Raw genomic sequence first — 23,801 nt, forward strand, 5'->3', positions numbered from 1 at the left:
TACCCAAGGAGCCTACAGTCTAATTCATATAAATGAAGACAAGAGGGAAAGAACAAACACAAAAATGGGTGCATACAGCATCTGAGAGAAAGAGTTAGTGAGGGGACTGGATCATGAATAAAGAGAGGTTGTTTCAAGCACATGAAGAAAGGCATGCTGCCAAGTGTGGGAGAAGGAAAGGGAAATGCAAGAAAAGAATGGGTAGGATGCAAAAAGTGACAGGGGAGCAAAGGAAGAAATGAACGCAGAATACGAGCAGAAACAGTGTTGCAATGCAGAGATTTGAAAGTGACAATCAGGAACATTATGAAAAGAAACAGCTAGTGAGGGGATTTGCTGAGGAAGTGATGGAATCAGACTGGCAAATGGGGAAGATTATTTTAGCAGCAGCATTACAAGAGCAGTACGTACTTATCATTTCTTCTCTGCTGTCTGATTCTTGTTGTAAAATAACATCTCTGAAAATAGTCGAAACACAAGTATGGATTAAGTCAGTAAAAATAAACACCAAATATGGACAAAGCTGTGAGACCAACGAATTCATATTAACAACTATGTACTCACTTTGCATTGACAAGGATGATTAACATTAAGAAATAAATAAAAAATGGATCTGCTTGTTGTAGGTATCCATCCCATATTGCCTGAGTGACTTCAGCTGAGCAGTAATATGAAAAGAGGCTTCCAAGCTGAAAAGTTGGGGAATAGCGTGAGAGAAAGCAAAAGAGTCAGGAACAACTTTAGCAGGACTACAATACTGCTAACAGATAGACAAGCTAGCTAAAAGAAAAACATCAAAGTCACTTGAAATTGTACATCTGCACTGTGCACTGAAGGGTAATTCTACCCTTAAAAATTACTTTTGAAAAAGTTGCATAGTGGGGATCCAGATGGTTTCTCTATTTTTACATATGCTCACTTCACAGCTGAAGGGGTTTTTTTTGTTTGATTTTTGGTTTTTTTTTGCTTTTTTTACTGCCAGCCCTGCAAACTTAATTTGTGATCTGAAAGTTTGGCTGGGTTATTTCTGGCTCATCTGCCTCAGCAATACAGGTTTTGAAATTTAACTTAGTTAATAATTCTGATGAAGCGTAAGCCATAATAGAATTAATTCCCTACTGTTTTGTTGGCTCTGCAGAGCTAATCTTAACAAAAAGTAGTGAAATAACTTATTCTAGTCAGTAGAGCAAGCAGACATGACTTTGAATACACTGTGAAACAGTGAATACTTATTAAGGTGGTGCCATTTTTTCATGGCCACTTTTCACAGTTGAACCAGACTTCAACTTAAAGAGGGTCACACACTAGTTTGGCAGTGAGACACACCTCCTAAGTTTTAAATCATTAAGCTGACAACTGAGTTACTATCTATCTGCCAGGAATGGCGTGTTTTATTACCATTATAAAAAAAGTAATCTTTGGGCACACACACTTTTAAAAAATGCATCCTTTCCACTACACAGAAAGTGCAAAGTGGATGAAAGAAAACAAGCTGTGAATTTCCTTCCATGTGACAACATTTGTAATGATACTTAACTGAACGGCATAGTACATGGCTGATTTAGGGGCTTGCTGAGCCTTCTGTTGTGCCCCAGATGGGATGGCTACAGTCATGGCTTTCAATAGCACTTCACCTACTTTTAAAAGCTATCTTGAGAGCATTTAACACCTCCCAATTTGCTATTGTAATAAGGGTCGGAAGGTTTGAACAATTTTCAGTCACGCTCTGTTGAAAACGGTCTTTCTTTGAAGGACAATGGTGCACTGACAGATATAAATGGTGTTTCTTACAAACTTTTGTGTGTTTGAATCCCCACTCCCAATCCCTCAAAATATAGTGACCTTAGAAAGAGAAGTCATCCTAGTTTAACCTTTTAAAATAAAGTGAAAATCTAAGAGTAGCCTCTTAGCTAGTACAGCTACAAGTAGGATATTGAGTGCAACAACAATTCTGAAGGAGCCAAGGAAAAAACACTGAGCTAAAATGTGTTTTTTCCCCTAAAATTTGATTTTGAATATAATAGTTATTGAAACATACTTTCACTAGGGAGTAATATTCAGATATACTAGACAGACTACAGCCAAATCTGACTGCTGCTTTAGATGTTGACTGGCCAAAGTTAGATTTTATTTATTTGTGTGTTTGTGTGTATATGAATATTAGATTTTACCTGCTGCAGTTTAGTATTAAGTTGGTAGCAGCACAGAAAGCTCTAATTAAAAGAGGAGCTACTTTATACCCAGTTTTATGGCTTTTTATTCCTCTACCTTGAAGTGAAGAACCTTTGAAAAACTTGGTAGAGCCCAAGAATGCAAAAATAGATCCTAGCAGTCAGGGTGTATGTTTCATGGTTTACCACCAGTGTCTTTACTATATATACATTTTATAGACTTCTCTTGCAAAATATAATTTAAGAAAATTGTCCCAGAAACAATTTGGATTTTGATTTCCTACACTACTCTCGAGTTTGATCTTCCAGTCTTTTGATGCACATTCACGTTGACTTCAATATGATGTGTGACTACAAAACAAGTGCCAGGTCATATTAATTAGCAAATTAAAGGTGGTGGGGGGGGAGCCAATTCTTTAAGAGACAGTGATACACAGTCTTGGGCTGCAATCCTGTAAAGAATTATTTTAGTATTAGTTCTGTCAATTCAAATATTTTAGTTACGTGAGGGAGGAATTTAAAAAAACAGACAACAACTTGAATTTATAAACGGAGTTAGCCCTATTGTAATCCACAATCTCTGAACTAATGTGCATATGCAAAACAACTGAATATGTGGGGCAGGGCCGGATTAACTTATTGTGGGCCCCCCTGGGGAATGATTGTAAAAGGGGTCGGGGGTAAAAGCACAGTGGGGCAGAATCTAGGGTTGATCTCTGGAGCAAGGGAGGGGTCGGGGTCAGGGGCGGCTCTAGAAAATAGGCTGCCCCAGGCAGCGCGGTGTGCTGCGCCGCCCTTCCTCGGTCCCGCGGCGGGTCCCCTCTTCCCGCGGCTCCGGTTGAGCTCCCGCGGCAGGTCCACCGGAGCCCCGGGACGAGCGGACCTGCCGCAGGCATGACTGCGGGAGCTCCACCGGAGCCGCGGGAACAGCGGACCTCCCGCGGGCACGGCTGCGGACGGTTCGCGGGTCCGGCGGCTCCGCTTCAGCTGCCGCAGTCATGGCTGCGGGAGGTCCAGCCGAGCCGCGGGACGAGCACCCCCTCCGCAGTCATGCCTGCGGCAGGTCCGATCGTCCGCGGCTCCGGTGGACCTCCCGCAGGCATCACTGCGGCAGGTCCACCGGCCCAGCCTGCCGCCCCCTAGATTTGGCCGCCCTAGGCAACAGCTTGGTTTGCTGGTGCCTAGAGCCGCCCCTGGTCGGGGTAAACTTCAAGGGCTGGCGAGGGGGTAAACAGGATCCTCCTCCCCCCCCACATAGAGCGGGTACCTACCAGGTTCTAGCCCATTCTCTTTGTCTCTCTCTGCACTGAGCTGCCCCTCCTCCCACAGCAGCAGGACAGGTTCTCTTCCAGCCCTCTGGGATGGGTGTTGGGAGTGGAAGGAGCAGAGGCTAATGTGGTTACTCCTATAACCGGACATTTAGTTTCTAGTCAGCACTGCTAACCGGACACTCAGGTCCCATTTTCTACTGGAGTTTCCAGTCTAAAACTGGACACCTGACAACAGGGCTGCCAGAAAAACCTGAGGGAGGGAGAGGGGCAAGCAATCATTTTTAAAAGTAAGAGGGCTAAGCCTTAAGGGGGGGGGAGGCAAGTGGTGGGTGGGCTAGGGAGTGGTGAGGAGCTAGTGGGCAGGGCCATGTCTGCGGTACTGCCCAGGTAGGTTGGAGACTGTGGGGACCAAATGACACAGTATCCAGGGCCAGTGCAAGGATATTTTGCACCCTAGATGAAACTTCTGCCTTGTGCCCCGCCCCGAGCATCGCTTATTATAAATTTTAAAAAATGAATCCAGTGGAGTCACATCTTACATGCGGGGGTTAGGTTCTAAGGTCAGCGCATAAGAGGAAAATCGCGTATAGTGAAAATTACCATAAACTACAGTATACACTAGAACAAGGGTCCTCAACCTATGGCACACGTGCCAAAAGGTGGCACGCGAGCTGATTTTTTTTTTTTAAGGCAGGCTGCGGGTCCCAGCCACCGCTGAGCCTGCTGCCAGCCTGGGGTTCCGTTCACCCAGCTGCCAGACGGGGTCCCAGCTGGCAACTCCGCTCAGCCTCCTGCCGTTCACCCAGGCCGGCAGGAGGCTGAGCGGGGCCGGCAGCCGGAACCCCAGATCATCAGTGCGCTGAGCAGGGTTGGCGGCCGGGACCCCGGCTGGCAGGAGCCGGCCCATTGCTGGCCCTGCTCAGCCCTCTGCCGGCTGAGTGAACAGAATCCTAGGTTGGCAGCAGGCTCGGCGGTAGCCGAGACCCGCAGCCTGCCATTAAAAAAAAAAACCGGGAACGTAGCATGGTGGGAAAGGAGGTGGGGGAGGAGCCAGGCTGCTGCCAGCAGAGGCTGCCACGGAGCTGCAGCAGCCGGCAGCATCAAGCTTCTGACCCCACAGAAGAGAGCGGGAGGCGAAGAAGAGCAGGCCAGGGCCCCTTTCGACCGTGGGCCTGGTGCCATTGTAAATCCGGTATTGATGTGGGGAAGTGGTATGCAGTACTATTTAACCACCTTTTGGAAGTAGCAGTCAATTCAGACACTGCCACTCATACTTAATATGAACCACTTCCAATCCCTTGTATCAATAGCTTAGGTTTTATTTCTACAGTAAGGGTCTAATGTTCACAAGATCTCACCTTCTATTTGGAATGGAAAGGCTAGAGACTATAAAAGTGACATACTAAAAAACATACACCTTTGTGTTCTTCCTCTATTTCAGAACACTTTGGAAGTGATTAAAAAAAACCCTCCAAATTCCTTTTGCATCACTATTCCATAGCTCAGCAGTTTGTACTTAAAAGTTTCTACAGAAATTTATTTTTCATTATGTTTCCCTACTTTCACTTTATTACCCAGTTGAGTGCATACGAGTCCGGTGTCATCTTCTTAGTATCAAGAAAGGAGCAGAGTTCAGGCTCATGATACTGGAGGAGAAGCCTAAATAGATGAAATGGTCTCCCCTTCTGGAAACAATCCCTAAAAAGCAAGTAGAAAGACAATGTTTATGAAAACACCCTAATACTCCAGTCATTAGGCTTATTTTGGCAATTCTTAGCTAAGAAGAAAATATAACTTCATGTGTATTAAGAGGAAACATGTAATCCCTTCACTCATACAAGTGGCCACATCAAAGCTGATTAGATGGTATGGAGAATTAACAAATACTTTAACATTTTTAAACAATTTAAGCCACTACATTTAAATATCAAAATAAAGTTTAAACATTCTTTTGTGAAAGGCACTTTGGGCAGGAGTATGCCTCAATCTAAACAGAGAAAATTGTTAACTATTCTAATAGAACTGACCAAAGTGATTTTAAAACATCTCCACGTACACCTGAATAAAAATTTCACATTAAGCAACTAGTGGAGAGGGAAGAGAGGCAAATTATGGTATGGAGTAGGACAAAATAAATTTGGAAGACAGTAAAGACATCTTTCTTGTAAGTTAAGTCCACTCAATACACAGCTCTCCCACTCAATGTAGTTCACTTGAGTGTCTCTTATGTTGGCAATTCTATTACTGTATGTTGACGTTTCAAGTGAAACATTCCACCAATTTAATGTGTTATTTTAGTTATTAAAATATTTCTGCTTTCCCATTCAGTTAACAGTATAATGGTAAAAAACTGAAGAAAGACATTACATTGTCTTATTTTTTGCGTAACAATTTAGTCTAAAAAATTAATTTAAACCTGAATGGTTAATAGAAGAGTTCAAGTCACTCACACTTTACCAGCTACCAATATTCAAAATGGACTCAAAACTCTTTCAGAATTTAGAGAATTAGTTTTAGCTTACGATTGTAATAAAACCTCCATTTCAGACATAGTAGGATTTTTCTTAAATTGCTCTGCTGAATAAATTGCTCCCTACTACTGTAGTGGCCTGTCCAGATGTCTAGTTCTTGGGGTTCTCAAACTGGGGGTGGCCCCTCCACAGCGGGTCACAAGGTTATTACATGGGGGGGGGTCATGAGCTTTCAACCTCCAATTTATAATAGTGTAAAATATATTAAAAAGTATTTTTAATTTATAAGGGGGGGGGTCGCACTCAGAGGTTTGCTATGTGAAAGGGGTCACCAGTACAAAAGTTTGAGAACCACTGCTCTAATTGAAATGCAACTCACTGCCTCTCAAGAGCAACGAGTTCAAATACCTACCTCCTCACTCACTGGAGGGATGAAAAGGCAGAACGATACAAAAAGAAAAAAAAAGTGTTTGAGATACTGATTTAAGTATCACTCTCTAGCCAAAGAAAGAAGAGAGTTGACCACCTGAAGAGGAATCTGTTTTTCACCCCTCACTAGAGGGAATGTTAACATGGGAAACCAGAATTCTCAACCTAACACCTGCCAGCATTATCAAATGAGGATGGGAAATCCTGTAGACTCTACTATCAACCATTCACCAACTTTCTAGGTTGTTTATCACTATTTCAGATCATATACTAAAACACATTTTGTGCTAATGCCTATCTTTGCAGGATGTGATAAATGTGTGCTCATCTGTTTTCATTTTCTTCTGGTGAGTGGTAAAGAAATAACCCTTTATTAAAAACAGATGTGTCAATATTAATGGCTTGACATTTTCATGTAAGCAGTTAATTTACTCTGTCCAGCTACTCGAATCATTATTATTCTACAGGATAAGGAGGGAAATATAGCTAGCTGCAGGGAGAAGAGAACTTCCTTATTATTACAATAAATAAATAAACTTTCGAGAACAGGTACCACATGTAGCAAAGGTTTGAAAATCATTCTCTAAGAAAAATTCTATTAATTTTATACATTGTGTCTTCCTTCCCTTGCTTTGTTAAATAAGCTCTTTTCAAGAGAAACTGGCTATGGTTTAACAGTTCATCTGCTCTTTCTGCACATATCCCCACCTGATGTCAATGTTCTGTTAAAACAACCTGCTTACAATTAGGATTGCAGGTAAGTATCAGCAACAGGTAAATTATTAACAAGTGAGTGAGTGAGTGAGTAAAAAGTATAAGGATAATCCTATAGTTAAAACACTGGACTTGAACACAAAAGATCTGGGTTCTGTTCCCAACTCTTACAGACTGCCTGTGAAATATTAGCCACATTATTTAAATCTCTTCATTTCTCATTTGTAAAATGGGGATAATACTTCCTCTCACATCCTTTGTCTCATCTAGACTAAGATCTTTGAGCAGAGACTGTCCATTAGTATGTATATGTACAGCAGTTTGCACATTTGGAGTCTACAAGCACTACTGTAGTACAAGTAATATTAATTTTAATATGAGGGTGTAAATGTAGTGGTTAAAACAGCAGGTGCTGCTTAAGGATTCCCGAGTTTTATTTCCAAATTGATGATTACCTACTGTGTAGCTTGGGAAATCAGACCTTTCTGTGCCTCAGTTTACCCACCTATAACATGGGGACAATAGTATCTACTTCCTTTATGGGGATGTTGAGAAACTTAGTGTTTGTGAAGTGCTTTGACGTCACTGGAAGGCAGGCATCATAGATATGCAAAATGCTAATAAGGGAAGAGAAAGTTCATCTTACAGAACATATAGGCAGAACAGTTTCTAAACAAGTACTTCTGATATTGCATGAGGTGATAATGTGTTTTTTAAAAGGTTTAGGGAATGTGTGCCAGTTACATGTGAATTAGTTAAATCATGAAAACTTCGGTAGTCATTTTCTGGAATCATATCTAACATGTCTGTAGCATTTAGATTAGTTACATTTTCATACACTTCCAATTTTACAATAATCTGAGGGAATGTGGCAGTTTTGCTACAAATAATGTTACTCCTTTATTACTCTATACCATTTGCCAAAACCACCATAATGTATCTTTTGAGAAACTAGCTCTGAAAAATATACACATTCGATGCCAGCAACAGTAGTTCGTTTTCTCTCTCTCTCACACACATACATGTGCGCGCACACATTTTACCTAGGAATATACTTGTTCATGATAGCATAAAAACAGTTGTACAAATCACTGCGTGGAATTCGAAGATGCACCAGTGGCTTCAATAGATGTATCCAACCGAGGCAGGAACTGTATTTAACATTACGCGATTTACAGTAAAAGGTAGTAACGGATTCAATATCCAAAAGTAATACTGACTTCTCTTCTTCTGGCACTGACAGCTGTTCTGGAAATAAAAAAGTATAACAAATACTTCAGAAGCAGAGGTTTCATATGGCAGTTACACTCACATACAGAACTGTAACTGACTGCAGATACATTAGTTTGAATCAGGTTTTTAAGTGATGGTGTGAAGTCTAGATCTTAACATAGGTTGTCACAAATAAAAGTTTAATTTTGAACAGGCTTATTTTATAAAAAATGTGAATAAAAATCCATTTTAACTAAGTCTGATTTTTACTTTTAAAAGATTTTTCACACATTCCCTTCCTCTCTCTACCCTCCCCTCCCCCCAGTTCAGTCATCTCTCTTTATGTAGCTGAATTGGGTAATGACAAAAAAAGGGGAACGACTGACTATGTTTAATTAAAAAAAATTGAAAGGCAACCCATATTTAAGATGCTATAATATAAGTGTGTCCAGATGAAGTTTGTGGTGACAAGTTATTGTGCCACAGGGACCCCATGACCCATAACTGATGGTAAAAATTATCTACGAAGGAAGCATTTAAAAAGGGTTCCTTCGCAAAAGTTGATAAATATTTTTTATAATATATAAAAGAAAATGCACGTGTCATGTGAAGAGCTGTATAAATTTGCAGATGCAATACCTCACTGAAGTGTGAAATAGTGGATTTTAAATCCTGCTTTAAAAGTCTTAGATATAACCTTAACACCATGTTACACTGATTAGATTTATTACTTTAGTACAGTCACAAAACTAGTTGTATTAAAGTTTTCTTTTGGCTTGACTGAGAAAAGGGGGGGGGGGGGAACCACAAGGAGTAGTGACTTTACAGATGTAATGTGCCATAGTCCAATACAACATTAAAATTGATTGTGCCATTTTACTGTACTCCTGAAAAGCTAAGTAACTTAATAATATTAATAGTGGGGGTTTAGATTTTTTTTTTCTATTTACTTAAGTGATATTTTTTTCAGAAGTGAAACGGAAGAGGAATTCACACAGGGAACAGCTTTTTCTTCTCAATAGCTAATATATAAATACAAAAACAATATAAAAACTATTATTGGATAATAGGAAGTGGTAAATGAACCTGAGAGTCAGCATTGACTCAATGTTTTAGCATTGTGTTAGGAGGCACTGTGTCGCTTTTGGCATAAGCTGGCAACACATCCCAAAGTTCAAAACCTGAAGGGCATTATATAAAAAACATCAAACGCAATAGACCAACTTTTCTGAAGGTGGTAATTTACATTTTTCAACAGTCTCAATCACAGCCCTTTTTCCATTGGATTGTGTTTGGATTATGCAGTTTATCACATAATAGATAATACTTTGCACTTCCTTCGTGTCTTCCTTTCAAAGATAAAGTTCTGCTTGCACATCGGAGATATTCAATTATTATTCTGTGCTAAGCTTTTACCTTCCCCATCTAAAATCCCCTTCACAGTTTAAATACTAGTGAAGGTAATTATGTTAAACAACATGACGTTAAGAGAGCAGGCATTACAGAAATGTAGTTATCAAACTTACCAATTAGCTCTTGGCAATCCTTGTGAATTATGCTCTGTTCTGGTAGATCTAAACAACCATCCCAGGATGCCAGACTGTCCCCTTTTCCTACAACATTCAGTGCAATCTGAAAACAAACAGTTCTTCAATGCATTACTAGCTGTACCTCTACAGAGATCTAGTTACTGCACTCAATGAACTCTACAGATTTAAGCTCAAAAAAAGAGTAAACATTTCAAAACTGAATTAACACACATTTCAGAGTTCTGTATGGCACACATGCACCCACAAATTGGGGGTGTGTGTAATCATTTTATAATTATTCATGATACTGAAGCCATCAGCTTCAAATAAAAATATATCTGCAAGTATTATCCTCTTTCTTTAAAGTCATAGTTACCTTCCAGACTTTGGCTCTCGAATCAGCAGGCAGTGGTCTCCCTCGAATTATGTTTCTTACTGTTTCAAGGTCACAACCTCCTTCTTCTAGAGCTTCTTCAAGGTCTTTTTCCCTACAGAATTTTTAAAAAAATACATTTAAAAGTACTTTAAACAGAAAAAATGTTTTGATTATTCAGCATCATCCTGTATGTATACACATGTGATATCTGCTAAAGATCCCTCCAAGCTGGAGGATGCCATCAACCCCTCCTCCTTCCCCCAAAAAAATTAAAAATAAGTTTCCTGACCTGTTTATAAAAACTTAGATTATTGAAACCAAATACTGTAAAACCTGATTTATTTTTCACAGTGTGTGTGGTCTGCTTGACTTCGAATTCCACTCAGCTTAAATAATGAAAATGAATTATTTCATTTTTTGATTCTCATGAAGTGGCACATTACTACAAAATTGGTCTAACATTGCAGAAGAATGTTTAAACCTAAGGAGCTGCACTATTTTCCTTGATACGTTAGAGAGTCTAAGGAAGCATTTTTTTCACCCACACATTACACATTCAAATACAAATTCGAGACCTAAATTAGGTGGCAATGTCTCATTAAATAAATCATTAGATGACCTAGATACTGGAAAATATTTTTCCAGGTTTATCAATAGTTATCTCTTAACCCGTATTTCCTTTTTCAGATGCGTTCATGTCATGGGATGCTAGCCAATTAATTAACCTAGTCTTCAGTTTTATCTGGCATAATTAGTGTGACAAACGTGAAAGAAAACAAAAAAAACCCCAACAAATCAATGGATTGAAATGATATCAAAAAGCTTTTAACACTAATACTGCAATCTAATAAGTTAGCATATAATGGAATACTCAAGATATTCTAGTTGTAAGAATTTTTTTAATGTCTCACCAAAAATGTTTAAATGTAGACAAAACAGGTGATTATTCAGAAAGTGAAAACTTTGCATGTATTTTCAACAGATAAATATCTTCTTGATGGCTGCAGTTGAACATTTCACACACTTGCAGACTGAATGCACCTGCTGAGCTACCTCCTACAATTTCATGTAAAGTTACAGTGATGGCAAAACGGCAGGTGCAAGGGAGTAGCAGAAATGACAGTTAAACAGTTTGTCTACAGAGTGAGTGGAGCATGACATACTTGCCATATATTAAGTACAGAATGATTCTACCCTAAAATACAGAGATGTATATCTTGTGAATCAATTTATATACTTGCACATGTGGGTACTAAAGGGTAGTCAATGCAAGCCGTCTGTTAGTAACTACTGATGCCACACCACGTTCTACTTAGTGAATTTCGCTGTTCTTTAAAAAGGTATGTTTCATAAGGAAGAATTGTGGTACTGGCTGACATTAAATTAGAACATTCTATAGCAGACCCAATAAAATGCCTCATATTTGGGCACTTTTCTTATGGTATGTATCTGCCCATGGTCTTCAGTAGCTACAGTTCCTATTCCTGTAATGGATATACCAAGTCAGATGCTGAGTTTAGTATGCTACTTTTAATGTTTAACTACCCACTCCCAATGGAATTCCTTGATCAAGACATATCAACTCTAGTCTCTTAAAAGACACACACACAAAAATCTGATTTTCTAAAGATTAATCTCTATATTTCAAAAAAAGGCAAAGACCCAAACCTGTAAACATTTATGCACATGTTTAACTTTAAGCATCCATGTGTTCCATTGAAAACTACACAGGATGTTAGATGTTAAAGTTAAGTACCCGCACAACTGTTTGTGTCTTTTTCCAATAGGCTTATAAGCATAAGTGCTTTATATCAGATTTTATATGTAGATTGTGTGAAAGCCAACATATTCACACCCAGTTTGGATGAAAATGTAGTAAGACTTTGTAAGAAGAGGTTTACTTTTCTAGGTTTTTTTTTTTAATTAATCTATTATTTGTATAGCGGAAGTGCTTAGAAGCCCCAACCCAGATCAGGACCTCATTGTTCTAGGCACTGTATACGTACAAAGAGTTTACAGTCTAAGGCTTTGGTCAGGCAAGATACCTGCCCTTACATGTTACTCTGTAATTAAAAGTTATTTAGAGTTTAATAAGCAGCGCCCCAGAACGCTTGAAATAGATTACAGGTACATATCTGTTGGAGAGGAAACCCCCCCCCACACCTTCCCAAAGCTATTATGCACGTTCATGTTAGAGCAGTTGCTGATTTTAGATGAGAGACAGCAAAGTTGTCTTCATAGCTGTGCAATAAATGACCGTCTTAGCAGTACGGTTATGTCGAGAGGGTTATGATTCTAAATTGGGGAGTCTAAAGAACCAGCAGTAGCTGCAAAGCTTAATGTTTTATCTATTGTAGTATAATGCTTCCTACCTACCCCCTTAATAAATAGCTTATAACATCATTCATTAGAGCAATTCAGTTATAACTTTTCACTCCCATCTAAAAGAGACATGAGGAAAGCCAAGCTGCTCACTTGAATAATCTCCCAAATAGAAGAGATCCTCATTGATCAATACAAACCAAATGAGAAAATAAAACAACCAAAATATTTGCAAACCTGAATTCATTTGAGTGGTGAACAAATCCTTTCTGTGTTTTAAGACTTTAGAAAGCCTGATCCATATAGAACTAGAGATAAAATAAAAACTAAAAAATTTAGTGAGGGCTGTGTTTTGTGGTTCTCATATATTTATAAAATGGCCACACTAGCCACTTGATTTCTTTTTCATATGCTTCCTCTTGTGCAATCTGTTATTAGCACAATAATGTAACCTGTACCTAGCTGAAATTAATGTTCTGTTCAGAAGTCCAGTTTGACAGGTGGCAAACACAGGGTCAAACTTCATTTGACAAACACCAGACATTACACACAGCACAGCACTACCCAGTGTTTATCATCAGCACAATATGCTCTACGGTTTTAATGCCTGTAATTTCGGCATATAACCCTGCAAGGCAAAATAAATTAGCATTCCTTAACACACAGGACAAACATGGTTGAGTGGTGTCCACATACTGACACACAGTTGGGCAAAAATATGCAACCCTGTTTGCTCAGACACCCCTAATCTGTCTAACTATATTTGTACCAGTGCATTCTGGAAAATGTGGGCAGCGAACCCATTCTTCCATATTAGAAGATAAAGCACCTGGAGGACATACACACAGATCAGAACCAGCAGTATGTGGGCAATGCACTCTGGGATATCCAGGTACACAGAGGAGTGAGATGAAGGAGAAGCCACCAATCCTGTTAAGCAGGCACAATTAGGAGGTCCCATGGTATTGTAAAGCTCTAGTTTGTCAAACTGATTAGAGAGACAATCAAGTGTCAGATTAGGCCTATAGCATGGGTAAAATATGGTTAGCGGCTACAGTTTACTATCCAAGTATTAACCATGTGTGTGGAAACAAACCATGGTTACCACCAGCTACATAATTAACTGGTTAAAAGTCATAGTGTAGCTAGAGCCTCAGGCTGTAATATATAAACCATGTTTCAACATGTATTGGAGAGAACGTAATTAAAGACGAACATACCTACGGAACAACTATTCTGGAAATAATTAAGCAGACTAATTACAAACACACCTGGAAGAGAATTTCTAATGGACCCACTAGTTTTAATTCTGCAGCTACCAATACCTGGTATTTATAGATTAAAGAGCTGTGTATTTGTACTTGTATCAAAATTGGCTTTTGCCATAACGTAAATGGAAACAATCACACAGGGGGGAAATACCCAACAGTATAATGCCAGCTTAAAACAGTCATTCCCCAGAAATTCCATCATCAGTACTTTGTGCCCTGCAGAGCAAAAAAGAGGGATGGCACTGGTCTACTGCCTGACCTTGAAGAGTACTGAACTGATAGCATGGTTTGTCACTACAGAGGTGTTATCACCTTACATTAGATGGACAGCAACATAGAAGTTGTTTATATTACTCTGCTGTGGCTATGACAATCAGACACTCTTTTCTTCTAGCACACCTACAAAAACTGTTCAGAAGGGTGCGTGATGTAATCAACTGAGTTTATCATGGCTTGGTAAGAGAGCAGAGTCTCAATTGCTAATAGGAGCTTTCGGTTTTGTTTTGATTTTCCTCCAAATAAAAAAAACAATCAGATTCAGACTGATTTTAATGTTTCTTATGAAAGTGATATTACAGCAAGAAACTCCAAGAGCAAACTGCAAATGAGCTGGGCTCCTGTCCTTCATATGACTGGTGAAGGCCTGCACAAAAGTCAGTCCATTACTAATTACATTTATTATACCTCCTTTGGGAAGGATACAGCATCTCATCTCTTGAACAAGGCAAGCTAAGAGCCCTTAATAGCTTTGGTTTACATTCTGTGCCGGCTTCTCTGCTTTTATCTGGGTACAATTCAAAGTTTTGGTTACAGTCTATAACGTCTTGATTGTAGCTGGACCATTTATCTGAAAAACCAATTCTCTTGCACAAGGCATACCATTGCTGATGCCTGGAATTAGCTCTTTACAGCTAACAGCAGGTCTCTCTCAGTAGAGGTCCATTGCCTCTGAAATACACTCCCCCATCAGTCTATTAGAACCCAAGTTCAGCAAACTTCAGGATATACAGCAAGACTTGTTTGACCAAGGCTTTTAAAACTTGGGGAGGAGGTTGGGATGAAGAGAAGTCAGTCTTCTGTTGGTCCTTTTATGTTTAAAGACTTGTACTTTTTATGTAATGTTTATTTTATGTATGTAAGGCACCAAGGTGCTTGGTAATGACAACCAATAAATATTACTAAATGAATAATTACAAAAGCAGAACTTTCCTACCCACCAGTACTACCTTGGATGGAATTGGGAAGCACAGTTACAGAATGCTGCTTTTCACGAGATACATAAGTCATTACTTTGCAGTACAGTTTCTTTTCCCCAACTTTTCCAATTAGAATAAACAAAGGAAGCTGAGGCTTTTTACCTTTAATCTCTAAAAACCACCAGAAACTAGTCTGAAGCTTCCTCAATTTCTAGTGCAATTTGAATTCAATGTTCATAAACACTCACTTTTATTAAGGACCTATTTTAGCAAGTGCCCTGGGTGGCTGATTGATTATGTAAGGAAGGTTTCACTGTAGTGACATTTCATCATGTCTATGGTTGAAAATTATTTTCTTAGCAAATTAGTTATGCAAATTTTGCATGTCTAAGTTTGTAAATATTATAACAATACAGTGAAAGTAATTAGTAATCATGTGGTTTACTGAATTAGTTTGTAATGCTGAATATAAACCATTCAGGAAACTTTGACCAAACAGCACACTACTTCTGATAAACAAGGTGGTTTTTTTGGTCATCATAAATAAAACTAAGCTAAACGTCTAAACAAAAGGAATCCACATGCTCCTCACAATACAAATGATTCTATATATCTAGACAGAGAAAGAGAGAGCGCGCGAGTGCACTTTTTCTTGGCCTTTTATACAAGATCAAGCATAACATCAATATGATCTCTAACTGAGTGCATCCGGGACTATATCTCGCTCTTGTAGTGGGATAAATTCAAGCATCTAGTAGCCATTTTCCATCTCTAACTACCTCTAATCCTGACTCCTGTTAGTCTTTATGGAAGTTCACATAAATTACTGAGTGCGTTGAGTTCCTGGAAAGTTCTTATTAGGAAGACAGTCACCAAATTAGACCACAATTAAAATGTGAAAGCCAAATTAAGATATTTCATTCTTAACCCTTCAATTTCAATGGGGTGCTTAGAGTTAAGACGAGCACTTTCAAATAACGTTGATAGGACCTGCATGGTAAAACCAGACCTAATATTTCTGTATAGGTTTGCAGTCAGCTCCTTCCACACCTGTGAAGCAGCTCCATAACCTTGGCATACACATGACAAAGCTGCCAAATCAGACTCGAAGCTGTTGTGAGGTAAACAAGCAGGAAAGAGAGAGAGCAGAAAATATTTCTGGAACCAGATCACAGACAGAGGAGAGGCTGAACAGAGAGGCAAAACTACTGAGGAACTATTACTTTCACATATTTGGCAGTACAGCAACCCTTTATGCAGCTGCACAGCTAGCGTAGATCAAAGACCATCACTTGGATGATGCTTTGAAAACGTACCGCTTACATTTTTTATTCCGAGAAAGACACTTAGATATCTTACAATAAGAAATTACACCTCTACCCCGATATAATGCTGTCCTTGGGAGCCAAAAAATCTTACCGTGTTATAGTTGAAACCACGTTATATCGAACTTGGTTTGATCTGCTAGCGTGTGCAGCCCCACCTCCCACCCCGGAGCACTGCTTTACTGTGTTATTTCCGAATTTGTGTTATACTGGGTCACGTTATATCGGGGTAGAAGTGTACTATGTTACTTTTCTCCCCTATTTAGCTTAAATCCATGTGGCATCCACAGGCTAATCCAAAATTAGATTCTTTCATCTATTCTTGTTTACAGTCAATCAGTAATACATATCCTTCTGGTAAACCATCACACTCATTCATTAGTCTGTACAAACCTTATAAACAATTATCTCCACCCAGATTGCTACATTGCTTAGCCATATGCTGTTCGTAGATCTGTTTGTGCTACTATACTTGAAAAGATGCTCTCATTACTTGTATCCACCCTCCTTAGACGACAGCCTAGTATCATACCACTCATTATTTGCTTTAATATACTGCCCATCTTCATGGTAGCAAGCAGTACTGTAAGCATGTATTTGTTAGGTATGATTAACATTCATGCCCCCTGTACTTCCGGGGACAGAAACAAGGCTGCCATCAGTACACCCTGTCACACTCCCATCCTATCCATGCACACACCTAGCTCCTACTACCTTATTGGTCACTTTTAATTTAACCTTAAAGCAATTAATAAAAAAAAAACAAATAAGTTGAGAAATGTAAACAAGTCTAAACAGGACCTGAATTTTGAGTCCCTACCACTGTTTCATCTGCTGGCATCATGGCATTGGAACCTGCCCCTTTAAATGCTTTACATCTTGGCATTATCAGGAACATGGGCAGAAAAAGGAGAAAGCAGGAGCATATATGGCATTGCTGTTGTCACAGGAGATAAGGGGAATATGCATGGAGATCCATGCTAGCACAATCAGGGCTGCTAGCAGAGATCTATTAAGAAAATAGTACTCTCTCACTCAGAACAGAAAATAGATACAGTTCAAATTTACTTTCATCAAAGAAGTTCTTTTGTGGAGTCCCATGAAGTCATGTACAGAACCAGATAACCACCTTGTGCGTCTCTGGCTCTTTTATTTCAGTCTCATCACACTACTTCAAATTAAGGAGGAAAAGTTAAACCAGCAATGCTGGATTTATGAAATGTTTCTTGCAGAAACCACTTCCAGCTATACCGATTGGCTGAAAAGAGTACACACTTAAGGTCATGTTTTGCATCAGTTATAAAAATATTTGATAAAATACACATCATAAACTAACATACAGTAAATAAAAAACAAAACAAAACCTGCTGGCTGAGTGACCAACAGTAGAACAAACTGTCAGAGGCAATAGGGTTCATACTATTATATCTTGCAAATCTTTTTTAAAGAAAAGCTTTCTACTATAAAAACTTCAATCCACATATATTTTTCTACCCTCCAGAAATCTCTCTCTCCCCCACACCCAAATGTTTTGTAACCTAAGTTACCCTCTGGTTCCTATTTTTAATTAATGATCCTCTCACTGGAATGGAAAAGTTCCAGCAAAAGCTATTTTGTATTGATGTAAATAAAAAAGATCTTCAACTTTTAAAAAAGAGGTGCAGTGAAACATGCCCCAAATGCGGCACCATTTTGAATAACTCAAAAAAGGGTATTTTCCCCCTAAATGTGTTACAGTATCACATTTAACCTTGAGGTTTTGCAGATTTAGGAAGTAGTGTCATGAGCATCAAAAACTATTTACCATTGCAATACTATTTTATGTCGCATTACACTGTCTCAAACAGTTTAATTATGGTTCAGGAACCCAATGGTGAAATTTGGAAGCATAAGTAGTGATTACATCCACAATGAAAGCACCATTCGGTTTTCCAGTTAAAGTAGGTCTTGAGACTGTTGAATTGCTGATGTTGTTTAAAAAAAAAATGCTGTTGCATCCACTTGTGTGAGGCTTGAAAACTAAATAAGAGGGTAAATATATTAAGCACCTGCCAGTAGATTTTCTCAACTGTTAGGTTCATAACCATGTTTGCATCATATCACTATAGTTTTAAACGTAATCCTGATGTAAGGGAAACTAAATAGGATGTATTTTATCTCCTTCTCAACTGATGTTTCAAACTTTTAAATTACACTTAATTTCAATGAGAAAATGTGTATGCGCACAAGTAGAGACATACCAAAAATATGCTAAAAAAAGGAACACAAACTATTTGTTTCATTTAAGGGTTTCCACCCATTGTCTATTTCACAATGCATTTAGGGTTAAATGTTGACAACTATTCTTGCTTCAAACAAAAGTAATGATATTGCTGAATTCACACATCATGTTTACCCAAAAGTGGCAAATCGGCTAAAATGACTTATTTTGCAACCACGTATTAAATAAATATTTCCTACTTAAAAAAAAACAGTCCAAACAAATAAAACTCCCATGAAGTGGATCATAGCAATGTTGCACATTGTTTCAAAGTATATCCCCATATCAAAACAAAGACTTCTGGTTATTATCTGTTGACTATATACCCTAAACATCACTCTAAAACTTACAATTTGTTTCTTTTAAAGTTAGAAAACAATTTTATTGTTTTCCTCGATTTATGAGCTAAAATAGAGTTCTCTTACCCAACATGCCTCAAATTTTCATAAATCTGTTCTTCAAGAAATAAGGAAGAACTGTGGATTCTAACAGATATTTACAATTAACCACTAAAGAGAAAAATAAACTGACTATTACAGCACAGAAGGCTGTAGGTTTCCTACAGAATTTCTTCAGTAAATAGGTTTAACATACTTTTTCTATGTTCTCCTACGACAAAAGTGCTTGGATCCAAATGACTTGGTTTCACTGAGTTTCTCTGTATTTGTAGAAATCAAGTATTTTGTCCTTAAACTTCTCTGGAACTAGTGAGACAAAATGACCCGCCTCTCCCCCAGCGTCTCTCCACAACATGTTGATATTTTTAAAGCATACTATCTGGTGACAGCTGATTTTTCTTCATTTTTATTTTAAAAAAAGCATATCAAGCATTCAATCTGGGATCTTCGGGATCTACAACTTTTTGCTGGCTTTTAACTGATCCTGGTCATTTGTCCGAAGAGCCATGCCTCATCACTGATCTATATTCACAAACCTACACGTTTTGTGAAAGGATTAAGGGTAGTATGTGTCATTAAATGTTGCTAGATCCTACAAATTCAGGATATTATCACAAGCTCTGATCCTGTAATCAGATCTGTATAGGTGAATCCTTGCATCAACATGGAGCCTCTGACTCCAGCGGAGTTCTACCCATGAGATCTGAATCCAGGACCAGTTGGGATGAAGAGGAAAACAAAATGGTGTCTACACCTTGAAATGAATGTTTCAACCAGCAATGCCAAGTACAGTGTTATGCTCTCAAATCTTACATTAACATGGAGTTTTACATCAAGAAATATACCAAAGTTCTTTGCATACTATCCAGAGACAACACTTCATTCACCCCTTAAATTCCAACTACCTCTTGAGCAAAGCAGGTACTTAACAGCACATTGAAACATTATAAACACAATAAATTAAATTAAAAAGCAGATGGAATGTAGTGGGGACAGGCAAAAGGGTAATTACATCGATTGATATTTGGGCCAGACCATAAATTCTTGAAAGAGAAAAAACAACAACATGACATCTGTAGTCAAACAATCAGGATCTCAGTTTTACATCTCACCCAAAAGATACACTGCTAGCAACACGGTGACACTTGACATCATAATGTAGTTTTTGATTCTGAAAGAAAAATCATCCCCACAACTCCCTACAATGCCGAAGTTTTCACTGGGAAGCTCTCCCATTCAAATAATACCATCCCTGTTTAGTTTATTCCAATTACAATTGAATGTTACTATTCAGCATGGTATAAATACAGGCCACAAAGGGTAACATCTTCACAATTTTGCACTGAATCTGTATAGAACCAACATTGCTCATGCAGAACTCACTATTTAGTTTTTTCAAAAGCGCTTTAGCAATGTTTTGAGATCTTGAAGGTTGCATGTACTCTCAGCAATTAATATTGGAACTGGTAGGACTGGAGTATTTTTTCAAAGATTCTTTAACATGATTCAGATTTCATCTCAAGGATTATGCTTCAATGTTCCAAGCCCAACAGTTTTACAAGTGGGTGCTCTAGTGCAGAGGTTCTCAACCTTTTTCTTTCTGAGCCTCTCCCCCCAACATGCTATAAAAACTCTACAGCCCACCTGTGCCACAACAACTGTTTTTCTGCATATAAAAGCCAGGACCAGTGTTAGGGGATAGCAAGCAGGGCAATTGCCCGGGTCCCCATGCCACAGGGGGCCCTGCGAAGCTAAGTTGCTAAGGCTTTGGCTTTATAGGAACGGCCATACTGGGTCAGACCAAAGGTCCACCTAGCCCAGTATCCTGTCTTCTGACAGTGGCCAATGCCAGGTGCCCTAGAGCGAATGAACAGAACAGGTAATCACAAAGTGATCCATCCCCTGTCACCCATGCCCAGCTTCTGACAAACAGAGGCTAGGGACAGCATCCCCGTCCGTCTTGGCTAAAAGCCATTGATGGACCTTCAACTGCAGGTGGCAGGGCTTGGCTTTAGCCCCAAGCTGTGGCGGTTTGGCTTTCTACCTGGGCCCCAGCAAGTCTAATCTCAGCCCTGCTTGGCAGACCCCTGAAACAGTTGAGAACCACTGCTCTAGGGCATAATTATATATCCATATGAGTAGATCTTTATTTAGAATTGACAACACTTAGCATTTATACAGCGCTTTACCTGTAAAATGTGCTTCATAACTCTTAATTAATGAACACTGTACTTTATTAACTTTTCTGTAATCAGAAGAATGCAGTCAGTTTACAATTGCAAATTAACAAAACGGAGTAGTTAGATGTCTATACTACAAATGGCACAGCTGCAGTAGCAGGCAGTAGCTATGGCAGGGTTTTTTCTGTCAGTATAGTAAATCCATCCCCAGGGGAAGTGGAACTTTCCTTCACTTGAGGTGGGCAGGGGTGGGCAACCTACGGCCCATGGGCCAGATCCAGACTGCCACCCCTGTGGCGCCGTGGGGCTAAGGCAGGCCCCCTGCCTGCCCTGGCCCCATGCTGCTCCCAGAAGTAGCTAGCACCACGTCCCTGTGGCCCCTGGGGGAAGAGGGAGAGGCAAAGGACTCTGTGCGCTGCCCTCACCTGCGGGTACCTCCCCTGAAGCTCCCATTGACTGTGGTTCCCCGCTGTGCACCCCTGCCACCCTGGAGCCGCTCAAGGTAAGCGGTGCTGGGCTGGAGCCCACACCCCGAACCCCTCCTGCATCCCGCACCCCAATCCCCGCCACACTCCTCCTGCATCCCAGCCCCCTGCCACACCCAACCCCCTACTGCACCCCTCCAGCACCTCAACCCCCTGCCCTGAGCCCCCAACCTCCTGCCCTGAGTCCCGTGCCACACTCCACACCCCTCCCTGCACCCTAACCTCCTGCCATGAGCCCCCTCATACACCACACACCCCTCCTGCACCCCAACCCTTTCCCCTGAGTTCCTTCCTGCACACCGCACCCACTCCCATGTCCTGCACTCCCTCTCACACCCCAACCCCATGCCCCAGCCCTACATTCATGGCCCTGCATGCAATTTTCCCACCCAGATGTGGCCCTCAGGCCAAAAAGTTTGCCCACCCCTGACCTAGCTGCATCTACAGTGGGAGTCAGGTTAACTTTACTACGTTGTTCATGTTTTAGATCATGTAGACCAGGGCTTAGTTACACCAACATTCACATCAAATACAGTTCCTTTACGTTAGAGCTAGACTGATCAATAGAAAGCATACCTAGTACTGTACTAAATGTAGACTCTAAATACACAGACAAGTGGGCCAAAACAGGTGATTGGGAATTGGAAGATCACAATGAGTGGGGCAACTGCATAGGTGGCTGCACACAAGGGAACCAAAGGAAGCCTGCAGGTGTGTACGTGGAAGGGACAAAGAGCAAGGAGGCAGCAGAGGAGAGAGGTCACATGCAGGAGAGAGATACAAGGAGAGGAATAAAAAGGAAGGGAAATAGTTCAAGTGTTTAACCTTGGTATTCAACACCGCACGGAGCAAGATTTAGTCTCAAGTGACCATGAGAAGCCAGGCAGGCAGCACACACGGCACGTGGAGTAGCTACGGGGCGCACACTGCCCAAGATCCCATCCCTACGGCCACCGAAGGAGACGGGCTCTGAAGGCGCGGCGGGGCTTCCCCTCCCTCGGGGCTTCTCCAGGGGCACGGCCCTGTCTAGGGGTATCACCAGGGAAAGCCCGTGAGATGGGCCCCAGCTCAGAGGAGGAGGAGACGGAACGAAGCCGGAGGCAGCCGGCGGCTCTCGCCGGGCAAAGCCTTTTCACCGGGCGACACCAGCTCCCAGGAGCCGGCCGGACCCGCTGCCGCTGCCCCGGGCCGGCCCAGCCAAGAGCCCCCCCGCCCCGGCTGCCCCGGGCCGGCTCCCCCCGTCCCGGCCCGGGGAGCCGCAGCCGCGGGGGCGCCCCTGTCCCGCCCAGGGGCAAGTCCCCCCGGGCCGGCCGGGAGCGGAGAAGGGGCTCGCGCCCGGGCTCGCGCGAGGGGGTGACGGGCGCTCGCTCACCAGCCGCTCGGCAGCGCCTCGTCCCCTTCCGCCATAGCTGTTGACGTGCCCTCGCTTTGCCGTCAATCGCGGTCTATTTTCGACAGCCGGAGAAAACATTCCCCCAGCCCGCGGCGCTGTCGTAAAGACCAGGCTGGCCGTAAAGCGCGGAGACGGCGGCCGGTGACGTGAGGCCCTTGGGAGTCGTCAGGATGTGACGTGCGCGAGCTTCTTTTAGACCCGCCCCTTTGGAACGCTTTGGAAGGCGCTGCGCGGCTCGGGATACGTCTGTCCCAGGGGGCCAAGAGGCATCTGCTGGAGCCCACGCGCCGCCTCAGCTTTAGCGCTGTGTGCGGGCAGCGCGCGCAGGGTCTGCTCCGGGGCGGGGGCAGCTCGGTGCAACCACCATAAACATAAATCATAGCAATGGAGCTGGGGAGGGGGGAGCATTGCCCCACCCCACCGCCCAGTGTGGGATTTGTTGCAGGGGGCGGGGGGCTGAACCGAGGAGCTGAAGGAGACTGTGTGTCGATTACCTTGTTTTCTTCGGAAAGGCAAGGTGTTGCTCTAAGCGCAGTTACAAACATATTTTCGTGAGCCAATGATGTAGTTGTCACAGGGCTCTGTTATGCGAGTGGAGGAAGGGGGAGTTGATTCGCAAGAATAATCTGCTAAATTATGATCCACATTATGGAAAGATGTGAGAATCCCTGAGCAGTGTTATCAAGTGGAGTCAGGTGGAAGCAGTAAAAGTTACCTGAAGTCAACACAGGACTGCAGCTACCGCATGTGCATAGCAGAGATCAGCAGCTGCTATACCTGATAATTTGGCAGCTTGGA

The 23,801-nt window shown here is 41.2% G+C and overlaps 1 protein-coding gene across 4 annotated transcripts in view; it reads right to left on the bottom strand.

Moving 5' to 3' along the window:
* TBC1D23 (TBC1 domain family member 23) overlaps positions 1 to 23,175 on the bottom strand; it is a 55,144-nt gene extending 31,969 nt beyond the window's left edge. The window contains exons 1-7 of one of the 4 annotated variants that reach the window (XM_039545686.1): positions 22,983 to 23,168; positions 10,174 to 10,285; positions 9,795 to 9,900; positions 8,100 to 8,304; positions 5,017 to 5,140; positions 565 to 689; positions 412 to 458 (exon numbers count right to left, since the gene is read on the bottom strand). In XM_039545686.1, coding sequence (XP_039401620.1) covers positions 412 to 458; positions 565 to 689; positions 5,017 to 5,140; positions 8,100 to 8,304; positions 9,795 to 9,900; positions 10,174 to 10,285; positions 22,983 to 23,017 — 754 coding nt within the window. In that variant the 5' untranslated portion in view covers positions 23,018 to 23,168. Of the gene's footprint in view, positions 1 to 411; positions 459 to 564; positions 690 to 5,016; positions 5,141 to 8,099; positions 8,305 to 9,794; positions 9,901 to 10,173; positions 10,290 to 22,982 lie in introns of all 4 variants that reach the window. The other 3 variants (XM_039545701.1, XM_039545696.1, XM_039545710.1) reach the window with 3 other exon arrangements.
* Positions 23,176 to 23,801: the final 626 nt, after the last annotated feature.

This window comes from Mauremys reevesii, linkage group 1 (assembly GCF_016161935.1).
Source record: "Mauremys reevesii isolate NIE-2019 linkage group 1, ASM1616193v1, whole genome shotgun sequence".
Taxonomy (NCBI): domain Eukaryota; kingdom Metazoa; phylum Chordata; order Testudines; family Geoemydidae; genus Mauremys; species Mauremys reevesii.